Below are 27,961 nucleotides of genomic sequence, written 5' to 3' on the forward strand. Positions count from 1 at the left end.
AGTTACTGGCCCGGAGTTCCAGTGGAAAATTGTGCTTATTGTCGACCCCTGCTTTTTTTTATGGTGTCCATCCATTTAATTAATGGGAAGACGCCTGCGAGCTAGTAAAGCTAGGGAACTTGAGCTGCACGGATTTCACACGTGTCACTCTCCACAGTCACCTGATAAACACTCCTCCCAATTTGGCACTCTATTTGATAATCTTAAAGATTTTCATTTAAATAAATGTCTGTTAAGTCACTGTCTATAGCCGAATACGGTAACACAATGATGACTGAGTCTGTGGCCCACTGATGAAAGCTTTTGCATTTACAGTATTACAGACTGGGTGTCTGTGTTTTCCATCACCCAGCAGTGGTTGGTCTGCCAGAGAGGGTAGGCGGAGCTAAGCGGCTGCTTTTCCGGTCTCTGCAAGTGTTGCGAGTAAACAGTAATCTACTATGGCTGAACAAACAAAGAAAAGATCGATGTCTACAGATACAACTTCAACAATAAGTGAAAATCCAAAGAAAGAGACACAAATTCAACGCTCAGATGAAGGCAAACAGTCTAAAAAGGAAAGCGACCGTCAGCGAGGAAAATCAAGAGTTACAACTGGAGGCAACAGTGGACGTCACACATGTGACACTGGGCCTTTCCCAAACCACTCCCCACACACTCCCACTCCGTTTGCGAGCTCGCGTGGAGGGTCCACCACATTGAGTGTCGTCCCAAACCTCTCAGTGTGGAGTGGGAGTGGGTTGTTAAACCCTCCACCAGCGAGTCTGCACCGACGCTGACTTACTGATCAGTTGCAACGCTGTGTTATGTTCGTCATGAGGTGAGAGACGTAAATTAAAGCTCCGTGTTATTACCCGTACAAACGAGAACTGCTTTAATTAAGATAAACATGAAATAATATACTGAAGTGTTTTATATCAGCAGGGACGGCTGTAAAAACTCAGCAGGTCATTAACTTGTTTAAAAAATATGTTTAGGCTACAAATAAGAAAAGCCACCAAGGAAGCTCGGGAAGTTTATTTTCCTCATAATGTGGAGTGATTTTAATGACTCTGCCTCACTGGTATTACGTAGCTTTTGTTATGTGTATGACATGAAACCATGGTTACACACATTCCTGCCTCCACCGGAGTGAGGGTTTGTCTCAAAGCTCCGCGCTGCATTTAATCCCTTCACCTAAACGAAGGGTGCTCCGCCCGGCTGTGAGTGCGACGTCAAAGGGAGTTCACTCCACGATGGAGTGGGAGTGGGGAGGGTCAGGTTTGGAAAAGGCCCACTGTCTGGATATCTTGGAAGTGTGCTCCCGCAATTACCGTTTATCGCCATAGGTGACAGTGTTTAATGCTGATTAACGTCAGTGTGCCAGTGCACAAAACCAAAGTTGTCAACATAACATATTCCAGCATGTTTGATAGAGAAAGCTGAGCCCACAGTCCATTAATATTACAAAGTGCAGTGGGTGGATGCCATACACATATGCATTTTTAACAGGAGTGGCCCGATGCTGCCCGGCCGCCTGTGCCCATCCTGCTCCATATTTTATAAGCTGTGTAGGTCTTCATGGTGATTTGTCTGTGTGTTGGTGCTGTCAGCGGCAGATCGTCACACAGCTGATGGTTTATAGATGTCCCACAACAGCTGGCCTTCTTTATTTGCCTTCCACTGAAGTTTAACAATCTCTGTTTACTGTCTGTCCTTATACTTTGATGTCTCTATTCACCCCACTAAACACAGCCTCACATACTGTGCAGGACACTCCTTTGCATGATGCACAGCTGTCAGTTAGAAAGAGCTCTGTATTTCAAGGTGTAAAACTAGTCAAAATTAATGTCTTGTCCTGCGTGTGTTTTTTTTCTTCTGTCCATCTCTCCCTCCTCCCCCTCCCCCTCTCCCCCCCTCAGCTCCCAGGTCGCTCCATAGTGCAGACAGCGGTGAGTGGTTCATCCGTGTGTTTTGATCTCTGAGGTCATCTCAAGGGGACGGCGTCACAGCGGGACATCTCCCCTCTGATCCCCTTCCTCCCATCGCTTCTGCTGTGAATGAGGCAGAGCTTAAAGTGGGAGATTGTTATCAACACACACGCACACACACACACACACACACACACACGCCCCTCTTTTACAGGTGGGGAGATGAATGAGGCTGCAGCTTAGGCCTGTATTTATCAGCTTTTCTTTAGCAGCAGCACTTATCCAGGATCACTGACCTGCACCCCTCAGCCATCTGTCTCACAATCTACAGTTACACACTTTTGTGTGCAAAGGTAGATGTGATTTATGGGATCAAATTAGCTACTTCAGAAGCAGTCTGAAGAATTTACGCGGTCTGTTTGGTTGTGATCGCTTCACAATCTGTCTCATTGCTCTTACTTTAATTTCACCCCAACGATATCCCAGCTTGGCCTCCGAATTTGGTTTTGAACATTATAAAATTGCATGTTTGTGCATCAGCTAGAAGCTTCGTATCCTGGTTCGGACACAGGAGGCCTTTCTGTGAGGAGTTTGCATGCTCTCCCCGTGCATGCGTGGGTTCCCTCCGGCTACTCCAGCTTCCTCCTGCAGTCCAAAGACATGCTCGTTAGGTTCACTGGTGACCCTCAAATTAAAAGGTGTGAGCGTGAAAGGTTGCCTGTCTCTATGTGTCAGCCCTGTGATTGACCGGCGACCTGTCCAGGGTGTAACCCCGCCTCTCACCTAATGACACATGGGATCAGCTCCATCCCTCCTGCGACCCTGAATAGGATAAGCGGTATACATAATGGATGGATGGATGTTTGTGCATGCACACTGTCCTACAATGCCAAAAAAATAAAACAACTGATCGATCAATTCAAAATACTCCTCAAATATGAGGATTGAATAGCAGCAATGATGATTGGCCAGCACTTGAACTGTAAAAGGCCAGTAGATTTAATGGTGTTTGGCATCAGGCTCCTCTTTGATGAAACAACTACATTTCCGAGACGAGCACCATCTATTATCTCATTTCTTGTAGACAGAGTTGTAGCAGAGAAACTCATTATAGTTTGCCACACGGCAGCCCTTATTCCAACGCATCAAGCTGTCCGTCCCGGCTCTTTGACATCTCTGTGTTCTTTAATTCCATTCAACACCAGAGTGAACAAGAGGGAAAGAAAGACAAGGTGGATGCGAGGTGGGAAAGCAGCGGAGACGAGCAACGTTATTTGTAAGAGACAACGATGAGGCCAAGAAACAAGAAGGAAGAGAGTGAAAGTAGAAAGAGAGGAGAGGCAGAGGCTTGATGTGAATGCACTGCCCTCTGCTGCTTCAGCTGCAGCAGTGCACACCACTAATACAGGCTTCACTAAGGCGGCTTGGATGCTGATGGTTACCAATGTATAGAGAGAGATGTGACCACGCTGGAGTAACAACAAGAAAAGGGTAGAAAAGAGTCATGTTGTTTTTGTTTTTGTAGTTACGTTATTTGTTTTTAGGGTGTAAATCTAATAACGAGAGGTTAAAGCAGCACATCTAAACGACTGGCTGCGGTCGAGATGTTAATGAGAGACTGGTTATGCTTCAGTTGCCAGTTTTATTCTAACAATGTGTGTGTGATCTGAGCCACATTTCTCTATCAGCAGTTTGTCAGGTGGGTGTATGGGAGGCAGTGATGGCCTTGAGGTTTACAAAGCAGTGTCGGTCTTTGACAGAGGAGCTGCTGCCTTTTATTCTTGTACTAAACAGGAGAAACTGTCTCCATTAGAAACTGGATGACAAAGATGTTGGAAACTCTTTTGTAATATTTCATCAACTGTCTTCTTTTTTGTTGTTGTGATTTTGTTGAATTTACTAACCGGGGCTTGTGAGGCTGTTTAGAAGCTGCTGGTCAGACCTACTCTAAGATCTGAAGAAAAGTACTGCTTCACTTTAGTATATGCATTGTATGCTACTTCTGCTTCAGTACATTTCAGGTGATTGTTCTGTGCTTTTTACTCCTTTACATCTATTTAAATAACAGCTCCAGTCATGTTTTAAGACATGTAAAATGCTCTGCAAATGTTTTGGCTGCAAAAAAAAGTACCTTTTTTTACCTTGTAAAAATCCTCCCAAGGCTTCCTTCTCCCTCATTAGAAATTCCCAAATCTGCATAGTCCCCGCCCACTGTGCAAATCTCCAACCGGCCCCTCTGTCTAAACAAAACACGTCTCTGCCGTTGTTTAGTGGCAACTTGTAGATTAGCTAACTTGAAATGTAGTAATTAGTAGCAGTAACGTTAACGTTAGTAGTCAGTAGTGAGTTTGCAAAAATGACCAAAGGGGTTGCCATAGGTTACACATAATGATATGCATAGCGTCACTCCGTCCATTAACAGGATTGGCCCCTTAGGTTTGTGACGTCTCAAACCTGCCAATCTGAAAACGTGTTGTTCAGCCTGTCCTTGGTACACTGCAGTTTAAAAGCAGACAGGCCCAGCCATGGAGATGACTGCTTATGTTGTCCCTGATATGTCTTGTAGCACATGACGAACACCACATGGAGATGTTTACAAGGTTAAACACTTGATTTTCACTGGAGGGGGGCTTTAATAGTTGCTAGTGTCGTGTTGGGCCTCCTTGTTACTTTTTGGATGTTTAGTAGTTCGACCAAAGAGACATTTCAGCTCTAAACTTCTCTGATGGTCTTGTTGAATTAAGTGACTGTGATAAAAGGGAAAAATAGTCCAGTATTTTGCAAAAAACAAACATAAAGACGCAGCTCACGGTCATTCAAATGTATCTTTTTAGCCTTTAGACAGCCTGGGCCCTTCATTTTGATTGAAGGGTGTCTTTGTATTATTCTGCATAATTTGCGTGTTTGTTTGTGGTTATGTGTTTATATTTGTTCTTCCAGACTCATACATTGCCAAATCGTCCTCGTTGCCAGGCTACGGCAAAAATGGGATAAACAGGGTGAGTAATGACGAATGATGAATGGATGTGTGAGCGTCTCTTTGTGTGCGTGTGTTTGATACAGACAGAACAAGACAGGCATGGCCGTTCACTAAACCATGAGCGATGGCTGAGTCCTTCATTTGCAGCCGAACCAATGAGACTCATCTGTATCTGTTTAACTCCTGAGGCAAAACATTGCTATTATATTTGTCAGTTTGATATATTAAGCAGACTTTCCCACTAATAGGATTTTTTAAAGGTATCATATTTTAGGTCTGTCTACTTTGCTTGATCGCTTCCCTCCTTAAAATGATGAAACACACGGTCTTGGTCCATGTTTGCTAAACTGCTGTCGCTGTGTTTTGCAGCCTGGGAGTGCCGGTGCAGATTATTACCAGTACGACAGCAACAACGCAGTTAATTGGCAGATCAGAGGTAAGCCTATTGTACTGCTCAAATCTGCTTAACCCCAGTTTCTCCTGATGTACCTCCCCTCCTGATGCATCTTATTCTGTGTTGTTCAGTTAACACACCTGACACTGTGCTTTCTGCTTGTCTTTCAGAATATAAGGTAAGATGCTCTTTGCCAAAGCCAGCGAACTGTTACCAAGCCCGGGTCTGAAAGGTCTGGATCAATGGATTATACATAAGGATGATGTGCTGCCTGTTTAAAGTTCATATTGAATGGTTTATTCATCTCACTCAGTAACACCCACTCGGCTCGGTGATATTACTGAAGCTGTCTGACTCATTGTATTGACAACAAAACTACATGAACACACAGTAACAAAGGGTAATGGCATAAAGGGTTCGTGAGATGGCTGAGACGTGACTAATCCCACCTGTGATTGACAGGTGCCCTTTATATTGCTGTACTATATATCTCACAAGCCTTTTTATTCTTTGTGTTTTTGTGAAACTGTCTCTCATGATGTGTTGACTTCACATCATAGTGTGGTGACTATTAAGGAATAGTTTGTTTATTACTGTATTTGTGAGATACTGCTTCTAGAAACTAATAGGAAAGTGTTTTGGGATTCTTAGGCTACAACTCAGTTTTACAAGCTTGAAAAAAAAAAAAAGATTTAAATATTCAAAGGGTTTATTTTGGCCTTTGGGTGGTTAACAATTTAGATCCAGATTGTGGTGCTTGATGATCTAATGGGTAAATAAGACTCAAAATCTGAAAAGGGTTAGATTCCCAGTTTCTGAAACTTTCTGAGTTGTTTAAAAATTGAATTCACATGTTGGCGAAAGGCTCTGTGGTGCCGTGAAGTTGTAAATGTTTGTATTAAAACAAAACTTGTGTGTGTGTTTGGGTGCTAGATCTACCCATATGAAGCCCTCATCGTGTCAGTCAGAAGGCAGCAGCGTCTTCCCACTGATGTGGACCGAGCCAGACTAGAGGTAAACTGCAACAGGACCCGACTTCTTTTTTTTCTTTTTTTTCTTTTACAAAATCTTGGTGACACTTAAAACACTGATAGAACATATCAACACTTTAAGGCTAAAACCCAGCCAGTGTCTCTGAATGTTGCAATGTTAATTGTATTGCCAAAGTAATGGACTTAATAAAGAGTGTATTGGTTCTTTAACCATACTGAGAGGGTGAAGCTAAAAGATGTTCATGGTAATGTGGCTCCAAAAGATTTTTTTTACTCTGCACCCTAGTGGGACAGCATGAGAGCCCCCCAAAACAAAACAGTTAAAATGAAACACATTAGAGGCCTACCAATTGTCTGTTGACAAATCCTTAAGTAAGACTTACGACATGAGACTGAGAGAGAAGCCATGCTAGCAGCTCTGTGAGGCTGCTATTGGGCACAGAAATGCTAATGCTGGCACGCTAATATGCTCACAGTGGAAACCTAGCATTTTAATATTTAACTGGCTTACAAGGTTCACTAGGCTCACTTGGAAATGCAGTCAACTGTTTTTTTAATAATCTCATAATGAAGCCATGCCACTTGTCTGGTTATAAAAGTTTTGTACATGTTTAGATCATTGGCTTGCTGTCTGTATAATTTCCCTCTCTCTTTTCTGTCTTTACAGCGTCACCTCTCACCGGAGGAGTTCTACAGAGTCTTTGGCATGTCCATGTCAGCCTTTGATCATCTCGCTCAGTGGAAGAAGAACGAACTGAAGAAACAGGTCCGACTCTTCTGAGAAAATGATGAAGTCATCAGAGCCATCTAACCCAATTCAGGTCCATCGCCAGCAGTGCGCTCTGAAGAGAAGCCTCCACAACGGCCTGCTGACCCCAGATTGAATCTCTGTCCCAGTGGAAGAGGAGCTGGATGAAATAAGTTTTTGCTCCTTTGGGGTGGAAGGAGCAGGGCTGTTGGCATCCTGATCTCAGAGTGCTTTAACTCGTGTGTACTTTGACTTCTTAAGCAATAAATATGAAGTCAGCCAACTGGCCAAAAGGGAAAGAGACTGATATTAGAAGAAGGAGAACTGGAAGAGGAGCTTAAAGACTTCCAGAAACAGCAGATGAGCAACAGACAGTTGGGACAGACAGGAAGTTAGTGAGCAGAGGGAGACGTTTGCTGCTTCTCCCTCTGCTACCAGCAGATGGCAGTGTGTCCTCATGAGTATCAGTGAGGTGGCTGGAGTGTAACCTGAAGTGCTCGGTATCTTGCTGCGGATCTTCCAAACTGAGTCAACCTTGCTTTCATGCTGAATGTGAGGAAGACAGTTTGTGAGAGCCAACAGGCTTGCCTGAAAGACAGACGGACAAAGTGATTGCAAAAATAATCAAATTTTTGTCTCAAAGACAAAAAGTGCAGACAAGAGTGATTCTCAACATTAGGGTTTTTGACAAGGAAATACATGTTTTTTTTTATTATGTGTTGATAATGTATTCCAAAGGTTTCTTTTTTTCCTCTAATATGGGCATGTGTTTGATTTTGATGTCAGTTTTCCTGAAGCCATATCAGTGTTGAGGGTTCTTTGAGCTGCGTCGTGAACAGAATGTAAACTCACTGACGTGGTTTTTGAAATATGATGTGGTTAAGGTTAAATGTGAAAGACCTGTGTCATGGCTCTGAGCTCAGAGAGGTTAGTTAACTTTAGAAATCAGGTTTTGTACTATGTACACTTTAAGATCTCTGTGTTTCACTTGTTTTATTTAGAGAATCTGAGTTATTGTCAACTTATACTTGCAGCTGCACACACAGCTGTTTGTGTGTGTAATTACAGCAAATGAATAATACAGGATTATTCATAGATGAGTATTCAGAAACCCTCTGACTCAAGAGAAAATTCAATCGTGAAGTTTAGAAAGGAAATAGAAAGATGTGAAGGAAAGGATAAAAGAAGGAAGCAGGCTTAAAAGAATTCAATAGACAGTGGAACCAAGAGTTAATTTGTTTTGTCACTAAAGGGAAGTGATAACGGATACAATATGTGTCAGAGAAACTGTCTGGGCCTAAATCAAGTTAACAGGAATGTTCTGTACCTTAATGTAAAAGACAGAAAAATGTTTCTCACTGCAGCAAGAACTGAAACCACCAGGTGTGTGTGCGTTTACAGGTTTTTATTTATTGGAGTAACATTTAAAATATGCAAACCCATGTCTGCTACTACAACTCCTAAATAAACGATTCAGGCATCACTTCTCTCATGGTAGTTATCACCTTTACCAGTCAAGGCCAACAACAGGTCAGAGACTTGAGAGCTGCATGAGCATGAACATGTTTCCAGCCTTTTTGGCCTAGAATCCTATTTAACAAAGTGATGTGTAATTTGACCCCTTATCATCGATTGTGACCCGTTATAAGGGGTTAAAATAGTTAGCTAAAAGTAATGGATAAGGGGTTGAAATAGTTAGCTAAAAGTGAAGGATATGGGATTGAAATAGTTAACCAAAAGTAAAGGATAAGGGGTTGAAATAGTTAGCATGAAGTAGCCTAATGGATAAGTGGTAGAAATAGTTGGCATGAAGTAGCCTAATGGATAAGGGGTTGAAATAGTTAGCTAAAAGTAATGGATAAGGGGTTGAAATAGTTAGCTTATGGTGTTCGTTACTTAAAGTTAGTTAAACCCATAGTGGTTGAAATAGTTAGCTAAACTATGGGGGTTGAAATAGTTAGATAAATCCATGGTTTAATTAGTTAGCAAGAGTAGCCTAATTGATAAATGGTTGAAACATTAAGCTTTGGTGAACAAACATTTATAAATTCAGATGGCCGAGTGTTTTACATTTTCAACATAATAAATGGGTATAGGCCTAAAGGGTACATAAAAGTATCTGACAAGAATGTGGGGGGTACCTCAGGTCATAAATGTTGAAAACGACAGACTGATAGACTTACTGTATATTATCTGAAGAGTTGCATTTGACTAGCACTAGGACCCAGTGGAGCCCTGGATGATGAACCAGCGGTTGCCGAGTCAAACTACAAACTGTAGCGGCCACTCTGACTCACTTGGCCGCACGGAGGCTGACAGAGCTCCGCTGTGTCCGTAGCGAACACGCCTTTAGTAACCGTCGCTTTTGAATGAAACAACTAAGGGATTATTACCGGAAATAACCAGCGAGTTTAAAACTCAAACGACATGGACTCCAAACGCCAAAGTGGTGAGTAACAGTCACTCTTTTTCCAATATCATGTTGGTATTTATTCGCTACAAAGAACTTCAGTAAATTTACAGTAATGACTGCGAGAACAAGTCATACTATGACACAGAGTTCATAAATGTATGTTCAGACACGCGTTACAACTATTTCAAACTAGGATAATACACAAAAAATATCATCACTTAAAACTCGTCCTAAAAATGAGAAACAGTTTTTTCAATCAGACACACTTCTTTATTTAGTTTTCATTAAACAAATTTAAAAAGAAGGACTATTAGTCTGTGTAACTGAGTCTGTGAGTACTCCTCGCGCCCTGCTCCCGGTTAACGGGAGAGTGATGTCATACACCTACACGCCGGGTGGTGCGCTGTGTGTGGATGGAGGAGGTGTCCTCACTCAGGTAGAGTGATGCAATCTGATACCAACAGAGAAGTGCCCTGTTGGAAGCAGCGCTGCTGGAAGTGAAGCTGCAGCAGCTCAATGGCTGCTCTGTTCCCGAGCCTTCAGGCTAACAGAGCTGCAAACAGGAAGCTGCATTATGTGACACCAGGTGATGAAGCGCTCGAAAATCTGGCAAACAAGGATGACTATCATTGGGGAAACAATTAGTCAGAGGAAACGCATTCATTCATGCTCCTTTAACCATCCGTGGTGGTTATTAAGGAAGATAATGTAAATATGAATTTGCTACAATTTGAGTTCTATATTGTTTCATTACTCATTAACAAAATGAGATTAGAAACATTAGACCACACAATGTTTGTCAGCATATACAAAAAGGGTCTTGGTGCTAAACACTTGTGCAGCTGTGCACTTGAGAGGAAAATATTCAGAGGGAAAGCAGGAATAATAGTGTTCGGGGCCAATATCCCAACTGCTGCAACAAGAAGGATAAACATGTAGACATAAAGTTGTCAAAAGCAACATTCACAAGCTGCTTAACAACATCCACAAGCCTTGACCTCGACCATGGCTCTCTCACACTTCCTTTTGCCTTCCCTGTTTCCCTCCTGACCCGGTGATCCTCCCTCCCAACCCCCCTCTTTCTATCCTCATTTTAAGACATATTTCAGAGAGCAGGGAAACAGCTTTGCCTCTGTGAACCCCTTTTCACTATTATAAACTGTGAGCAAAAAGAGTGCAAACCTACTGCAGTTAAACTTTCTGCTCGAGATATCAAAAGCAGCAGGTCTGAGCATGCAGTAGTTTTAGTCTGGTGTAGGTGGGAAGCTAAGCTGATGTAGTGATAGTAATCTTCTGCTAAACAGGAAAAACACTGGGTCATGTCTCGTCTAGCAGGAGATTACATTTACACCATCACAAGCAAATAAAATGATTCAGTGTATATGGCTGTCGCAGGCCTGTAAGCCTGTCAAACTATCATCAACTATCGGCAACAATCTTTTCTTCTTAATCTTTGCAAAAAAATAATAAGTATGAGTTTAGCTTAGCTTAGCATAAAGACTGTTGTGGTTTTACACTTTGGTTTTTGTACACACAAAACAAACAATAAAAGCTGTACCAAATCAGGGGCTGCTGCCTTCGAAGGAAGTATTTGAAGGCTGTACGAGGCTATCAAGCGGCGAGTCGAAGGCTGTCCCATTTCGAAGGCTTCTTCAGATGCGGTTGACAAATGCGTCCTCTTTTTCCCGGGCCATGAAGGATCCATCGGGCGCATCCTTTGCAGCCCAACATATCCTGAGATTCATTGCGTGCCAATTCAAACAAGATGGTGGACTCTTAAACAGCCGAGGAGTACACTTTTAGTTGTAAAGGTTTTTGGCTTCAACTTAATAGAACAGCTCGCGATACAAATATAAAAAAACAAAGGGGCTTTGAAACAAATTACAAAGACGTTACTTAGGATAGCTAGTTAGCCAGCTAGCTACCTGTTGCTAGGAGCCGTGTTTGGTCTCATTCCGTCTCATTTAAGTTCGTCTACACATGCTACAAACTGTAGACTGCCTCCTTCAAAGGATGCAGACCCTGAATTCAGACACAGCTAAGTGTATTATTGAGAAAGCTTTCAGGATTTGGTTTACTTTTGGACGGAGCCAGGCTAGCTTTTCCCCACAGTTTTTAATGCTAAAATAAGCTAACCGGCTGCAGACTGTAGCTTCTGATTTAGACACGACAGTATCAATCTCCTCATCGAACTGTTATCAAGACAGTGTATTTCTCATGTTGTTTAAATACTTCTTTCAACTGGAAGAAACTTGACTCTCCTCACACCAGCATACGTTTAGCCGAGGCACGTGTCTTTCCCACAGTCACAGTGGAGCCCGAATGGCTCCATACCTGGTGAAACATCAGCACAACAGTCTGGATGTTACATTAAACTCCTGCTGTGCCTCAGTGTCTGCTCCTCTGCTCCCCGTGTCTCCTCTCCATGTGCTATCTGAGGAAAGTGATAAGATACAGAAAGAATGTGAAAAAGAGAGCATTCACCACTCTTCTCCCCCAGCTGTTTCTTTTTAAAGATCACTTTGGTTCTGGAGGGGACTTTTTAGCAGTGACACCATCCACTGTTGTCACGAAAATATGAATTACACGATGCTGGATCTCTGAAGCAGACTTTTGTTTTGGAGGGAGCTGCTGGGGCCGCCAAGACTTGACCCCTGACCTCGGTCTGAAGAGGACGGGTGTCTGGAGAAGGAACGGAGGGAGGCAGACGAGGGAGAGAAGAGAAGAAAGGAGTGGACGGGAGAATGTGGGATCTGGAGGGACATCAACCTCGGGGAGTGTGGGGGAGGCAGGACGCTAAAAGAGCAGCTTCAGACGCTTTGGAGGCTTGAAATTCTCAATTTAAATGTTCCTGTTACGGATAATTCTGTGCCTCAGGAAACGTGCAAACAACAAGCGAGTAAATTCAGAGCTGTCGCATATTTCCGAAGTGTTTACACAGAAAATAAAAAAGATGATAGTTAAGAAGGGAGAGGCGAGTCAGGGAGGAGGTTAGCCTTGGATTGGTGTGATTGATGGTTTGGACGAGTAATGGATGGGAGCGAAAGCCTCAGGTTAGGAGGAGAAAAGTATGATTTCTCTGTCACCCTGCCGCCCATAAACATAACGTGGTGGTGAGATAAACAGCAGCAGCAGTGAGCAGTTTTGTTCTGAGCTGCAACCAAACACGTTAAATCAGAGTCGCATGCTTCAAGGTCCCATGACCGCCCTCCTTCGTGCAGGAAGCCTGTCTGCGGAAACACACACAAATGTATGTAAAAGCGCACACACACATTTTCCAGAGTGTTCCTGTGACTCTATTTTTGCTCTTATAGGATGATGTCCGTGTGTAAGAGACAAATACATAATGTGTCTATTAGGGAGGAGAGGACTGGAAGAGGAGATCTGTGTCGTGTGTGTGTGCGCGCGAGTGTGTGTGTGTGTGGAATGGCTGGTTTACAAAGATCCCTCTGTGGTGAGACCGACCACAAGCCTGCAGAACAGCTGATTCTCAGCCTCTGAACCCTCGAGTGCCCCCTGAGGGAATGAGGGAGAGAGAAAGTGATAGAGTGAGATGCACACAGACATAAAGGAGAGAGAGAGAGAGTTAATTAATGGAAGGCCTTGACTGTCTGTGTAAAGTTAGACTTGAAGAACAGAAAATAGACTAAAGGCCCAGTCTGAAGCTCCCATAAGCCTTCTTTAAGCTTTGTTTACACTGACACTCATTTTATTGTATAGAAAAGTGAAGCACGTAAGATCAGCTGAGAAACTTCCTCAAAAGGTGGTGAGTGGAAAAGAGATGGAAGGAGATGTAGGATGACAAAGAGAGGGATGCTGGGACGGAAAGAGAAACAGCAGGATGGAGAGAAATGGGGAGGGGGGAAAGTGGGAGGAAGAGCGAGAGCGAGAGGAGGTGAGACTCGCAGTAGGATGGAGGAGAGAGTCCAGATCAGGAAGGAGTGGAGAAAAGCTTCTGTCAACAGCTAAGACGGGAAATCACAGCTGCTGGCCGAGAAATACAACACACACACACACACTCACACACACACACAGCTGCTGGAGATATATCCTTTAACCCAGAATGCCCGCAGATCGAGGCGATGCAGCTGTGATGCACCACGCCCCTCTTGGATTGTGTGTGTGTGTGTGTGTTGGTTCCTGTTTTGTTTGCGTTGGACTTTCTGACATTGTATTGTTTCTCTGGTCTTGCAGACCATTGTGATCATCTAAATTTGGCTCTTGTAGAGACAATAGAGTATTGTCAGACTGAGGGGGAGACGTGGGGGGGGCTTTGGGAGACTGAGGGCTTTTTTCTCGCTCTCTGTGGTCTCTATGTGAGAGGAACAGAGGCTGTTTTGATCTTATTTTAACTTCACCCTTGTGCCAGCATTTCAGCGTACTTTATCCACAAGCGTCTACGACTACAGCAAACTAGACACTTTAAGTTTTGTAGTTTTATCGATCCATTTAACACCTGACTGTCGCTAACTAACTGTCAATCAATTTCTCGTTTAATTTATAAATTGTTTGGTTTAAACAATTATAGAAAAACTAAAAAATGTTCATCAGTGTTTTCCAAGAAATGTCTTGTTTGATTAACAATCAAAAGATATTCAGTTTACTGTCATGACGAAGGGAAAGAAACCAGACAATATTGACATTTTAGAGGCTTAAAACAGAGAAGTTTGATACTTTTTCCTTAAAAACTTACTCAAAATAATGAAGCGCTTATCAACAGTCGGTTATCAAAGCCTAGATTGTGACAACTGCTGGATTTTTGTCTGACCGTTACAGCTCTGTGGCACATTTAAGCAATGTCACATGAGAGGGAGGGATGTACTGAATAGCATCACGGCTACAGGTAATCACAGCCGTGCTGACATTCAGTATAACATCACGACCTCGAGTGTGATATTGCTTTTACACAACAGTTACATTTTTTGCTCCACCAACTCAGCTAGTTTCACAAATTAACTGAAACTGGACTGTTGTTGCCAAGCAACCCAAACAACCTCCTGCACTCTGTGTGAACATGTTACCACAGATCAGCTGTTTTTATCATCTGTATGTTTTCATTTATCATGTAGACATAAACAGTCTGCTGTGATGTTTATTAACAGTATTCAGAACACCTGGCTGAGGCGGAGTGATACACAGAGTGAGAAGTCCCAGTGATGTTGTCAGCACTCATGGAAAGCCTCTTGTCTAATCAGATTACTCAGTCGTGACTAACTGTTGTATCAGATGGACTAACGACTGTAGTAAATAGTAGTAAATAAAACAAGAGACCTTATTAAGTGATGTTGGCTTTATTCAGACTGTAGGAAGGTCAGGGTGTCAAAAGGAGCTTTTTAAAGTCATTATTCTTACAGTAAATTTAACGTACGGGTTGATTATGCTCTCAGTGGCCCATGTTGGGGCTCAAGCATCCTCACTTAGGTTTCCTTGAACTTCCTGTCAGCATTTCTTGTACTTTGGCTGAAGTTACATTATTGATTTCACAATTTTATTTCTGAGAAGGATAAAGGTTAAATGTTTCCCAAAATAACTTCTCTTGGCAGCAAGGAAAAAGAAGTCTTTGGGGCTGTAGTTGGACTATAAAGCCGTCCGGTGAAAGCCAAGCTGAATGAATGATTGTAGACGCTTAAACTGTGTGTCTAATTAAAGGTCGACTAAGCTTAAGACTCCAGTAATGTCCTTCATTTTAAACTCCGTCTGTGAGATATCTCTTATGAATGAATGAGCTGCTCTGTAACCATATCCTCTCCTATCTCTGGTGGAACTTCCCATTTTCCTCTTCACTTTGGCTCCATTTCCTTCAGGATAGGAAACTTCCTGCCCCCTCCTCCTCCTCACCTCCTTTTCTCTCTGACTCTCTCTCCCCTCCTTGCTCTCTTTGTCATTTCTGAGCAGGCAGGATGTGTGAGAGCGTGGCAGGCCTTTTGGAACAATGTCAAGGTCAACAAAACGCACACATACATCAGCACACAGGATGTGAGTGTTTAACATGAACATTTTTCAAAAGAGAGCTTTAAATGTGGAAGGATTTGATCTGAAACTCACAATGACCCTGAGCCGGACAGAATGATGTGGGTGATACGTCAGGGTGTAGAAACTCTCCTCCCTGTCAGCTGTTGCAACAGGCGGTGCGCTGAGTTTTGCTGGCACATGCCTGTCTGGCCTTGCATGTGTGTGTTAAATTGATATTTGATGCACTTGGTGTAATCGCATAAGCATTTTAGCCATGTAAAGACTCTGCAGCGTGGGCCTTTCCATGACATGACGGCGCTCAAAGAGTAATGTATCATTCTGCAAACCCAAACTAACGTGTGTTTGTGCGTTTATTGTTGTTTTCAGTGGTGATGGAGCGGCTTGTGAACGAGCTCGGGTCTCTGCTGAAGATGCTGGACCACGAGACGGTCAGTCCCGCCACGTCTGACAAGATGGCCTCCGTACGGAACATCCTGGACTCGCTGCAGCTGTCAGGTACAGAATGAAGTCTCAGATGGAGCAGGGAGGGTATATAACCACATGGGGTCCATATAGTGATGTGCCTAAACACCTAAAATACATAACTGACTGCAGCCACAAGAGTTATATTCATATATGGTGCATGACATTGATAGTGCTCCTGCTGCTTTCATTCATTCTTCTACAGCACAAACAACAACATCACAGATTCGTTTAAATAGTCAGCTGCTTTGAATCCAAAGCATTTAGCTGCTTTTATTAGAGCTGAAATTAAAGTGCCAATTCAATACCATTATTTATTACAATTACAAAAAATCAACCTGTTTCACCAGAAATCAATTATTCCCACTTCTTCAAAACCGGAGCTGACACAGAGAGCTGCTCTGTGCTGCTGCTACTGTTTTAGAGCGGTGAAGAAAACATTTCAAAATTAAAAATATGTGACAGCAAACCACATCAGTGTGGTGCAAGCAGACATCGTAATGTTAGTCTTAGTGCGCAACATACCAGCAATTTGGCTTTATTTTACACTGGAAATTTTCCCCTGTGAAACAATGATTTGTACACTTAGCAAAGCTTTGAGGTGTGTTGCAATTCAGGTTTAGTAATATAGGCCTGCAGTTGTTCCAAAATGTCATTTATTTTGTTGTACTAGAATTGGATTGGTACTTGGTATTGGCAAGTTGAGACAAGTTCAGGTCAAGTCAAATTTATTGGTATAGCACATTTGAGAATCAGAATCTGAAATACTTTATTAATCCCCGGGGGCGTTACGGTTGCTCTGACAGAGAAAGCAGAGAGAGTTAAATGCAAAAATAAAGTCAAATACAAAATCAGAGTTACGATGCAAAAAGTTGTTCACGTTTAAAACAACGTGAGCTGACCAACATGCTTCACAGACAGTGTCAAAAAAAACCCTGTAAAAAGACAAAAACAAATGATGTTGATCAACGACAGGTATAACAACAATGATGTAAAGAAACAGATTCAAAGGCGCTTTAACTAAAGGGCCAAATAAAAGAGGTCGGCTTCGAGCTGAGCCTTGAAGGAATTAAGTGAGTTGGCAGTTTGTTCCACAAACGGGGCCCACAACTGAAAAGGCGCGGCCCCCCCTGAGTTTCCACTGAGCCTGAGGGACGACCAGCAGGGACTGCTCACAGTGCTCGTGTTGTGTTGTGTTGTGTTGAGTTTATTTATCTCGAACAATCAACCACATGAAATTACATAATAAAAAAGAAAACACAAACATAAACTGTTAAATCTTACAGTCAATATAAACAAAAGAAAACACAACGAAAGGGTTCGAGAAGGAGCAGAAAGAAGCAGATGCTTATTTAATCCTGCCCCTTCCTCACAATATCATTCATAAAAAAACTTTTATCAATCTAAAATAACATGATTATCAATCTAAAATAACATGATTATCAATCTAAAATAACACAACATCGTGCTGGGGTGTAGGGGATTAAGAGGCCTGATGAATATGAGGATGCCGATCCATGAAGTGACAAATAATGACATTTAAAATGAATTCTAAACCTGCAGGGAGCCAGAGGACGGAGACGAGTACGGGGAGAGATGCTCACGCTTTAGTGGACCAGCCTTTATCTCATCTCGCATTGATTATTGTTCTTTTCTCCTCACTCAGCATGTCTGCTTCAAATCGCCTGCAGTCTACACAGAATGCTGCTGCAAGCGTGCTAACAAGGTCACATAAACGGTCTCGCATCACTGCCATACTACCTGTTGCACTTAGATCATCATCACACTCACTCACAGATCCCTTCAAGGTCAGGCCCCAGAATATGTGGCTGCACTTCTTCACCCCTACCTGTCAACCCGCTCCCTCAGGTCAAACATGCTACAGTTGCTTTGTGTTCCACGCGACAACCTTAAGACCTGTGGTGGCAGAGCTTTTCAGGCCATAGCACCCAAACTTGCTCTGCCCACATGCTCGCGGTTTGCTGAATCTGTTGCTGTCTTCAAACGTCACTTTGTGACCGATGTCTGTGAAAAGCTATATGAATACATTTAACTTACTTACCTACCTGTGAAAGGGACCGTATCTTTTCTTTCCATATCTCTACTTTTTATTGTTTTTATCCCACTGAGCCTGAACTTTGTCTTTTTCTATTATTAAGTTACGAGCAGCATTTTATTTCAAGCCGCTGCCGGTTTGAGAGTTCACTGTGTCCTCAAAGAATAACAAAACACAGTAAATGTTCAAAGTCTAGAGATTGGTGACTTTTATTTGGTTAATGGAATTTGATGGTTTTCAGCTGCATCCTGCTGCACATTAATATAATATGACACTCGCAGCAGTTCAGCCAAAGCGATTTGTTGGAGGTTACTACGACAGTGTTTATATAAACAAGGACAGAGCCTGTCTTTCTTACTCATCTTTATGCAACGAGGGAATCTTCCTGTCAGGGGCCAACTGTACTACAACTGCACAACACGGCCTAAGTACTTTGTAGTGGCTGCTTGTTTATCAGGGTGCATTTAGGATGTCGGGAGGCTAAAAGGATTGAGGTAAGAGGATAATGAAATGTGGAGTTGGGAGGAGGACGATGAGCGGAGGTCAAAGAAAGGAGGTAAACACGTCCTCTCAGTTGTTTGAGCGGACCCAGGCTGCCCTTTACCCAGCACATTAACATATTCCACATTCATTCAGCTTTCACAGCCAAGAAACTTCACACAGTTTTCCTACACTGAATCCAGAAAGCTTTGGAAAACTTTCGCACGCACTTTGTGACTTCAGTTATCTTTGTTCTTCTGGTACAAAGATTTACAAGCTGCCGTCTGGACTCCCTCTCTGTCTGACTTTGGTCTCCAAGAGATTTATGTGTCTTAAAAACTCAGATTGTCCGCTGCTCGTACTCACTGAGCTCTCACTCGGCTGTTTGCTGCGTCTCTGCTAATCCTTACTCTCCTGGTCTTAGTATAGACCACAATCCTAACCCTTACTTTGATCCTATTCCTAACCCCTAATTTATCCTTTCCACAGTCAATGGATCAGACGTCTACATGAACAGCTGTCTCTATGGCAACGGCACCAGTTTTGTTGAGTCTCTGTTTGAGGATTTTGGTGAGTCGACCTTTAAAGCACCTTCATGTCACCTTCAATATTTCCACTGCTAAATTTAAGACGTATACAATAACCTCCCTCCAGACTGTGACCTGCACATGCTCAGTGCATCCCCAGTGGAGCAGAAAGAGCACAAAGAGGAAGAGGAGAAGACTCATGTGAATAAATCTGTAAGTTGTTTAAAGGATCTACCTGTCAGTCCATCTCCCTATCTGCTCCTCGTAACTAAAACTTTGTCCACCTCAGACGCCAACCGACACGCCCCCTCCTCTGCCAACCACCCCCCTTCCTGATGACTACTATGAAGAGGCCGTCCCTCTCGACCCTGGATCCACGCCTCAGTACTTCACCACCAATATGAACAGTTCAGTACACACACACACAAACTCAAAAACACACCATCTTAATTATAAGAAGTGTCTCTTTCTCTTACAACTTTATCTCATCCTGACTCTTCTGCTCCTGCAGCATCCAGGAACTCTGTGGAGGATGCCTACTACGAAGATGCAGACAACAACTACCCCACAACCCAGATAAATGGACCTCCGAAAAACTCCTGTGAGTCAGAACCCTCTCTTGCACTCATTCATGCAGTTATACGAATATAAACACATGTTCTGAAGTTGTAGTAGGTGGATACATGCACGAGCAGAACTATAAAGTGTTTGTTGATAATGTGTTTGATGCTCAGACAACGACTCGGACGCTCTGAGCAGCTCGTACGAGTCGTACGAAGAGGAGGAAGAAGAAGCCAAGGGGCGGGACCAGAGGGAGGAGAGCGCAGATGTGCCTGTTAGAGACTGCCGCATCTGCGCCTTCCTGCTGAGAAAGAAACGCTTTGGCCAGTGGGCTAAACAGCTGGTCGTTGTCAGAGACAATAAACTGCAGGTAAATAAAGATGTTTATCCGTAATTATTTAAACTTTCATTCACAGGATCAGATGTGAGGCTACAGTCCTCCCTTCGACTCCCACCCTCAGCCCTTTGTCGCATGACATCTCCACACTATTCACAGATGTATAGCTGGCATTATTTAGGTATAATGTCTGCAACGTATGCGCTACCAGAAAATTCTTTAGCAGGTGCATCAAGGCAAATAAACTGCATATTGATCTGTGATTGCACTTTTTTTTTAAATCACTGTTAATGTAGTTTTTGGAATTCAAAAAAATGTAAATTGAACATGATACACAAACTCCAAAATGAAAAAGAGGGAAAATATTTAAACAATAAATTAATAAAGTAGTTAGTGCTGTTGCCTCACAGCTAGAAGGTTCCTGGTTCGAATCCCAGTTCAGACGTGAGGGGCCTTTCTGTGTGGAGTTTGCATGTTCACTCTGTACTTCCCACAGTCCAAAGACATGCTCGTTAGGTTCATTGGTGACTCTAAAATGTGAGCGTTGAAAGGTTGTCTGTCTCTATGTGTCAGCTCTGTGATTGACAGCCAATCAATCCAGGGTGAACCCCGCCTCTCGCCCAATGACAGCTGGGATAGGCTCCAGCCCCCCTGTGACCCCGAACAGGATGGATGGATAAATAAATAAAGGGAAGAAAAATAAATATAAAGGCAACAAAAAAAACAACTACACAGTCAGGACGCAGGAGGCCAGCACAGCTGGATTCCTCTGTTAACATTAAGTCTACATCTGTTACAAATGCCCCATCAAAGGTTCACAACAAAGGTAAAAGACAGAGTGATGCACCTTTTTAAGTTAGTATCAGGTAAAAAAAAAAGGTTATCTGCTGGGATGGATACTTTACCAAAGGAAACATCATCAAATAAAACATCAAAGTGTGTCTGTCTGTGTCTCTCCCTCACAGTGCTTTAAGAGCATCAAAGAGAGCACTCCTCACACAGAGCTCCCCCTGAATCTGTGCAACGTCATCTACGTCCCGAAGGAAGGCCGGAAGAAGAGACACGAGCTACGCTTCTCGTTGCCTGGAGGTGAAGCTCTCGTCCTGGCAGTTCAGAGTAAAGAGCAGGCCCAGCGATGGCTCAAGGTACCTTTACTCAGTATATCAGAGAGCAGGCAGGAGTGGGGGGGAACACGCGGGGGAAATGGATGAGGGGGAAATTATAAGATTCTTCTTTTTCTGGAACCAGGTGGTGCAAGATGTTAGCAGCCAAAGTAGCAACACTGAAGGAGTGGACGGGTCCACTTCTCCCATTATACAGAGGAAGTTGGAGCTTGACAAGGTGTGTGTGCTTTGTCTACAGTGTTGTCTTTGTGTGTTTGCATGTGAATGTCTTAAGATTGACCCACAAACACGTCACAAACTTCTGAAACATTTGTCATAAAAGGTTTCCTTGTGTCAGAGTAACATACACACCATGTCTGAGACAGGCAGTTTTATCTACTTTGCATTCGTGTAGATGTATTTCAGTCTGAATCTAGTTTGTATATAGCAATGTGTGTCGCTGACATCACCACGTTCAGCCCACGCATGACACAACTGTTCCTTTGGCTTCTCCTAACAAGCAGTAAATGTGGGGACATTACTGCAGTCGCTGAGCTGGCTGGTTTTCAAAGAGCTTCGTACCCTCATCAGAGTTTTGGCAAACGGCTTCAACAAACCAACAAGTTGAATGAATGGTGACATGGCAGCTTCAGCCCATGTTGGAAGAACAGTTTTAGAAACACAAACACATTCATTAAAAGAAACGTCTTTGTATTTTTGTGGGATAAATAACAAAGCTCCGGAAAGAATTAAGAGACCACGGCAAAGTTGGTTCTTCTATTTATAGGTTTGTGTTTGTTGGGTGACGTTAGGCCACTCTTTGTTCGATGTCTTGTGACCCTACATCTTCCTCTTGATCACATCCAGGAGGTCTTCACTGGGTTCAGATCTGGATTGGGCTGATCATGACATGTCCCTGTCAGAGATTTAAGGAACATTTGGAGTGCTCTCTTATTCTTTTCCGGAGCTGCACGTTCTTTTATGTAACATACGTCCCGTCCTCTTAAACAAATGAAGAGGAAGTATAAAAGTTTCTCCTTTTCTTTGCCAGGTTCTGCAGTGTGACAGGCAGGCGTCAGACTCAGACAGCGGGCCAACAGCAGACAGCCAGTCAGCTGCACAGGGACCAGGGCGGGACTCCACTGACTCACTGAGTATGTTACCTTCATAATGAAGCTTTATTGATTTAAATTATTGATTATATTTCAATTATTTTTTCCAGAGGTCTCCTGTAGATTATACTACTGTATTTATAGCAGTTGTAGCAGATAATATTGTTTTGCATATTAACTTGCAAAGTGATATTTAACATCGAATGTGTGCGATTGTTTGCAATTGAAACTTTATGTAAAGTGTATTTTACACTTAAGACTGATCCATGATGTCTTAGAGTTTGCACAGAGACATGCAGCTTTGTCCACATACACTCCCGTCCCCTACAGAGCAGGAGGAGGAAAATTGTGATATAAATAAATGAGGCCTCCACCACAGTCTTTGTAAAAGTACAAAGTAGAAGTTCTTGCTATCTAGCTTAAAGTCCTCACTTTCCAAAAACATCCTCGATCTCCATTCTTGAACCCAAGTCCCCTCTAGGACACTTGAACAAACACACACACATACACACCAGTTGTTTGTCCATCCACAAAATCAGGAAGGTGAAACCCCGCGGATCTATGATGTTGTGTTACAATAATAGCCAAACACAGTCGTGTTGTTTCAGTGTTATTGCAGCCTGTTTACAGACGGAGCGATTCTGAACCTAAAGAGACATGAGAGAGAGGGAGAGACAGGAAGTGAGGCCCGAACAGATACGACATCCTTCCTGTCCTCTTCCTGCCATTGTCTCCCACTGACATCATAGGAAGTAGGCTGGGCTGAGTGCTGCAGCACCTGGCACATGCAGTGTGAACGCTCCGCGGAAAGTTTGAATAAAAATAAAAGACTTTTTTTACTTTACTTAATGTAAGGTTGCCCTCCCCGATACTGTATATACCAATGCACTGGTGTCCTGTGTCCTGTATCATACAGGACTGAATAGGATAAGGTTGCGTTCAGTGTTGCAGCAACCATTATGTGAATAAAAGTTTCTCGGTTCTGTGACCCCATTTTCAACCCCAGCACCGTCTGATCGGGATGTGTTTGATTTCAGACAGGGCGAAGCGAGGAGCGTTCTCAGAGCTGACGGGATCGATGAGCCGAGCAGCCGGGAAGAAAATCAATCGGATCATCACTTTCTCCAAAAAGAAACCTCCTTTACCGGGAGAGCCTCCATCGTCTTCCAATCAGCAAGACAACCCACGCTGTGGTGAGGACGTGAACGAATCAGGAGGAAAATCGTGTATTTGATTCACATTAATATTAAAAACTAAAGAGAAGGTTTGGAATAAGTTGATATACGATTGGAAACAGTGTGAAAAACCTTTGTAGGCAAACTCTATGACCGCTTTAGGACTGCAGAAATATTGTTCCTCTGTCGTGATTAAATTGTAAGTGAAAACATCGTCTAAAACTAAGCCAGCATTTGACAGAGGGACTTAAAGATTATCTGACTCCAGCTGCGATAACACACTAAACATGTCTGCCACCTCTTTATCGTTTTGACACTCTCCTTCTCTCTCTTCAGGCTACCTCAGCGTGTGTCTGAGCGGCTCCTGGAAGGAGCGTTGGTGCGTGGTGCGAGGTGAGAGCCTGTACCTGCAGAAGGAACCTGGAGATCAGCGGCCACCGGTCGTTGTGGTGCCGCTCAAAGGAGCAGAGGTGGTGACGGGCGGCCTCGGACCCAAACATCCCTTCTCCTTCTACATCCTGCAGGGAGGCAGCGAGCTAGCATGTTTGGAGGTACAAGGTTTTAAACTATTGTAACTTGCAGAGCAGATTTAATGTAGAAAGAATGAGTGTCTTTTTGGATCAGTGTGAACACAGATGAGACTGAAAGTTAACACAGGGATGACACACCTACATTTTTCTGAAAACAATGTGTCTTTGTGTGTGCGTGTGCGGGTGTGTGTCCATCAGGCCAGCTGCTCGGAGGATCTTGGCCGCTGGTTGGGTGTTTTGTTTGCAGAGACCGGCAGCGCCACTCTCCCTGAAGAGCTGCACTACGACTACATCGACGTGGACACGCTCACTGACATCCGGCACGCTGCCAGACACTCCTTCCTGTGAGTCACTTCCTACTGTATCTGTTTGTGCCTTTCTGTTTTTATCCGGAGTTTTCTGTCTCTCATTATGAGTTTGATCCTTGAATACATCTCTGTTTTTTCCTCTCAGTTGGGCCACGACCACTGCTGCTTCCTCCAGCAGTGCCTCGACAGACTCCAGAACATATGATGATGTCTATGAGAGTGTCGCGGTGAGGAAACATGTGAACAAGTGATAACGTACAGCATCAGTCAGAGCTGTCAAACACTTTAGGTTTCTTAGTCTTAATCTGCCTCTCTGTGCTTCCTGCAGATCCTTTCTTGTTCCTCTTATGTTCGGTACCAGACTTAAAATGACTTGAATTATTTAGTAACTTTTGCCTCTAATATACTTTTTTTTTTTTTTTTTTAAGATGATTTTTCTGGCTTTTTTTTGCCTTTATTCGATAGGAAAGCTGAAGAGAGACAGGAAATGTGGGGAGTAGAGCGTGGGGGCTGACATGCACAAATGATCGGCAGACCGGGAGTCGATCAGTGCGACGAGGACTGTAGCCTCTGTATATGGGGCGCCTGCTCTACCGACTGAGCTAAACCAGCGCCCCCTCTAATATACTTCTCTTGCACATGCTTGAACTTTTTGATTAAACGTCTGCTAAATGATTATATTACACATTTAAATCTCCTTTTATGGTCTTTCCTGCACGGTTCTAGTTTAAAATACATAAAAGTTCAATGGACCCTGGTGTTGCACATTTTAAAACAGTTGTTCTCCTGCAGGAGGGGGATGTTGAGAGCAGAACTGGACAGATAAGACGTCATGCCTCCTTCTCCAGCAGGGACTCTGAAAAAACTGAACAACAGGCCGCTGTGAAGAGGCACGCCTCCAGTGAGTCTGCTTTAATTTCATAATTGAGTAGCCTGGCTACATTAAATTATATGATAGAAAATGTGGCTGAAAATTGCTAGATATGTTACCTCTGGCTTCTTCTGATTATGATTGTGGTGACAAGAAGAAGTTTGATAAGTCGCATCAGCGTTTCTCCGTCTCTTCTTACTCTGCCGTGTGTTTTTCTCAGATGTAAATCAGTACGCACGCTATGGGAAGACGCGTGCAGAGGAGGACGCCAGGCGTTACCTGACGCAGAAAGAGGAGCTGGAGAAGCAGAAGGAGGAGCTCAGAAACGCACTGATTTCCCTCCGCAGGGAGAAGAAGGAGGTGAAGGAGGGGATGAAGAGTGTTACAGGTCAGAGACAAAGCACACACACACACACACACACACACACACACACAGGCTGTTTAGACTTGACTAGCAGCACTAACTACATGTGTCTGTGTGTGTATGTGTGTTTGCAGGTCATGGTGTGGAACAGCGGTTAGCCAAGCTGGAGACGCTGTGTAAACAGAAAGAGGAGGAGAGGGTGGAGCTGGAGCTCCGACTGACAGAGGTCAAAGAGAACCTGAAGAAGTCGCTGGCTAGAGGAGCGCTGGGCCCGCCCACTGACACCAAGATCAGCACCAAGGTGGAGACTATTCACTATTTGAAGGCCATATTGGCATGAAAAATAAAAACATATTTTTCCAAAGCATGGAAACAGATTGATCGGATATTTGAACAAAACATTGTGCAAATAATACACATATATGATAAATAAACATAAATAAACATACCGTCGCTGTATGTTGGACATTTTGGGAGGCTTATTTGCCGTCTTGTGGAGAATTAGAAAATCAACACCGCTCTCATGTCCATCCATCCATCCATTATCTATACCGCTTATCCTGTTCGGGGTCACAGGCGGGCTAGAGCCTATCCCAGCTGTCATTGGACGAGAGGCGGGGTTACACCCTGGACTGATCGCCAGTCAATCACAGAGCTGACGCATAGAGACAGACAACCTTTCAACACTATCATTGTAGAGTCACCAATGAACCTAACGAGCATGTGTTCGGACTGTGGGAGGAAGCCACACATGCAAGGGGAGAACATGCAAACTCCACACAGAAAGGCCTTCCAGCTGCGAGGCAACAGCGTCCATATGAAGCTCCAGCCAGCAGCCAATTAGCGTAGCATAATGACTGCAGTCAGGTAGCATGACTGTTTCCAAAGGTAAAACAAATCAGCCTCCAAAAACACCAAGCTGTGGATTCACAGGGAGATATGTGCTAGATTGTTTCCTACCTGTGGGAAGTGACCTAGAAACCTCACAAAGATGACCACAGGAGGGCTCTGATCCTGTCCAACAAATAGTCCAAGAAAACAAATAAGCATGTTTCCCAAAAGTATAACTGTAATGCAAAAATCTGACGAGTGTGTTTTGTGTATTTGCAGGCACAGGGCGGTAAGGTTGAAAAGGTTTACAATGAGACTCTGCCGGTCAACGCAGCATCCGAGCTGCGAAAACGTCCTCCATCACTTTACGCCTCCTCCAAGGGGACCGTCATGCAGAAGGCAAAGGTAGAGAGTGTGTTTGTGTGTGTGTGTGTGCGTGTGTGTAAGATGAGGACAGACTAAAATATTTTCCTCACTTTATGCTGTCTTGTGATTTACAGGAGTGGGAGTCGAAGAAGGGGACATAAACTGAACTTAAGCGGATCAAAAGATGGATTAATGGAGAGAAAAATTCTGAGCCGAGACCGGAGGATGTGTAAAAGAACAGACAAGATGAAGAGTAAGATAAGGTGGCACTAAGGAGAAGGAAAGAGGAAGGAGGACAGACTGACACGATCTTCCCTCCTCTCACATGTAAAGAAACAGGAATATTTGCAAGTGCAGGCCGCGTGGTGCTGTCTCAAACACTGTAAATAAGACTGATGTACTCGTTAGCAGTATTAATGTGGATCACTATGAACATGAAGTCAATGTTGTTGTGAGTTTTCATGTGTGTTTACATTTGCACAGGGCTGCAGGAAGTGAAAATGTGATTTTCTTTGTGATATTATTATAGAAATGTAAAGCAAAGGGAGAGTGTGTTTCATCAGTACTGTGAGCTCAGAGTTACAGGCCAAATTTCAGATGCACACATAATGTTTTCCCCTTTTATAGAGTATCTGTCCGTGTAAAATGAAAAACTAAAACGACTATTATAAACTTAAGTTATCGATATTAGAGAGAGAAACATAAGACGTCCTGTGAGGAGTATTTAAACCAGCAGGAAAACATATTGAGTATGACACTGTTCCTGTTTATTATTGCAATGTGAAACTGTTTTTAACCATTATACGTGTATTTTTCATATTTGACTTTTTGCACTTTAACTTGTTGTATTTTGTAATAATACAAATGTATTGGAAATTAGCCGAAGAACCCCACTTATCAGGATCATGAGAGAATACTGCCTGTGTCTGCTTTCCCTGTTCCTCACAGAGAGACGAACAAACACACATGTTGGAGTAAAAGATGCTTTATGATGAGACTTTGTCTGCTGGGCTGTTTTTCATTTTTGTATGTTTGTTTTAATGTTAACAAACTCAGCCTGATACTTCCTCCCAGAGTAAGTTTAGTGTGAGAAACCAGCAAGGTCAAAACTCTGACCGTCCAGCGCCATCTAGTGGAGTCTGGTGTGTTTTAGAGCCTTCTCGTGTCCTCTCTCGTGTAGGCTGACATTTATGAGTTTACTTTTCTAGTGACAAAAATTTGACTTATCTAGAAGTCCTGAGGGGCTGCACGGAGGAGCTAGTAGGTAGATTTGTTTTACCTTTGGACAGAGTCATGCAACCTGATTGCAGTCATTATGCTACGCTAATTGGCTGCTGGCTGAAGCTTCATATTTTACATTCAGACACGAGGGTGGGGGCTGCACGGTGGTGCAGTGGTTAGCGCTGTCGCCTCACAGCGAGAAGGTTCGGGCTTGAATCCCGGTTCAGACACAGTTTGCATGTTCTCC

General features: G+C 43.3%; 2 protein-coding genes across 2 annotated transcripts in view; both read left to right on the forward strand.

Annotated features, from left to right (window-relative positions):
* Nucleotides 1-8,195, forward strand: part of LOC138596349 (actin-binding LIM protein 3-like) — a 52,602-nt gene extending 44,407 nt beyond the window's left edge. The window contains exons 18-23 of the mRNA XM_069667940.1: nt 1,902-1,931; nt 4,851-4,909; nt 5,260-5,326; nt 5,455-5,462; nt 6,218-6,298; nt 6,944-8,195. Coding sequence (XP_069524041.1) covers nt 1,902-1,931; nt 4,851-4,909; nt 5,260-5,326; nt 5,455-5,462; nt 6,218-6,298; nt 6,944-7,057 — 359 coding nt within the window. The 3' untranslated portion in view covers nt 7,058-8,195. The remainder of the gene's footprint in view (nt 1-1,901; nt 1,932-4,850; nt 4,910-5,259; nt 5,327-5,454; nt 5,463-6,217; nt 6,299-6,943) is intronic.
* A 1,139-nt stretch (nt 8,196-9,334) lies between these two features.
* On the forward strand, nt 9,335-27,488 carry LOC138604223 (actin filament-associated protein 1-like 1). The gene is made up of 19 exons (XM_069676103.1): nt 9,335-9,473; nt 15,777-15,905; nt 18,898-18,978; nt 19,063-19,148; nt 19,225-19,342; nt 19,447-19,536; nt 19,670-19,866; nt 20,799-20,978; nt 21,082-21,174; nt 21,988-22,090; nt 23,086-23,241; nt 23,560-23,774; nt 23,952-24,097; nt 24,207-24,288; nt 24,854-24,962; nt 25,153-25,320; nt 25,431-25,597; nt 26,407-26,532; nt 26,628-27,488. The coding sequence occupies exons 1-19, from the start codon at nt 9,452-9,454 to the stop codon at nt 26,652-26,654; spliced, it is 2,295 nt and encodes a 764-aa protein (XP_069532204.1). The 5' UTR covers nt 9,335-9,451; the 3' UTR covers nt 26,655-27,488.
* The last annotated feature ends 473 nt before the right edge of the window (nt 27,489-27,961 follow it).

This window comes from Semicossyphus pulcher, unplaced genomic scaffold, assembly GCF_022749685.1.
Source record: "Semicossyphus pulcher isolate SPU_LCO1_2020_fin unplaced genomic scaffold, fSemPul1.0.p SCAF_10, whole genome shotgun sequence".
Classification (NCBI taxonomy): domain Eukaryota; kingdom Metazoa; phylum Chordata; class Actinopteri; order Labriformes; family Labridae; genus Semicossyphus; species Semicossyphus pulcher.

Bases quoted from the DNA above. Each gene is read 5' to 3' on its own strand.
- LOC138604223 (XM_069676103.1), top strand. From the start codon at position 9,452: ATGGACTCCAAACGCCAAAGTG. The intron at 23,775-23,951 runs GTACAAGGTTTT...TGTGTCCATCAG, and splicing joins GCGAGCTAGCATGTTTGGAG to GCCAGCTGCTCGGAGGATCT. The intron at 24,098-24,206 runs GTGAGTCACTTC...TTTTCCTCTCAG, and splicing joins GCTGCCAGACACTCCTTCCT to TTGGGCCACGACCACTGCTG.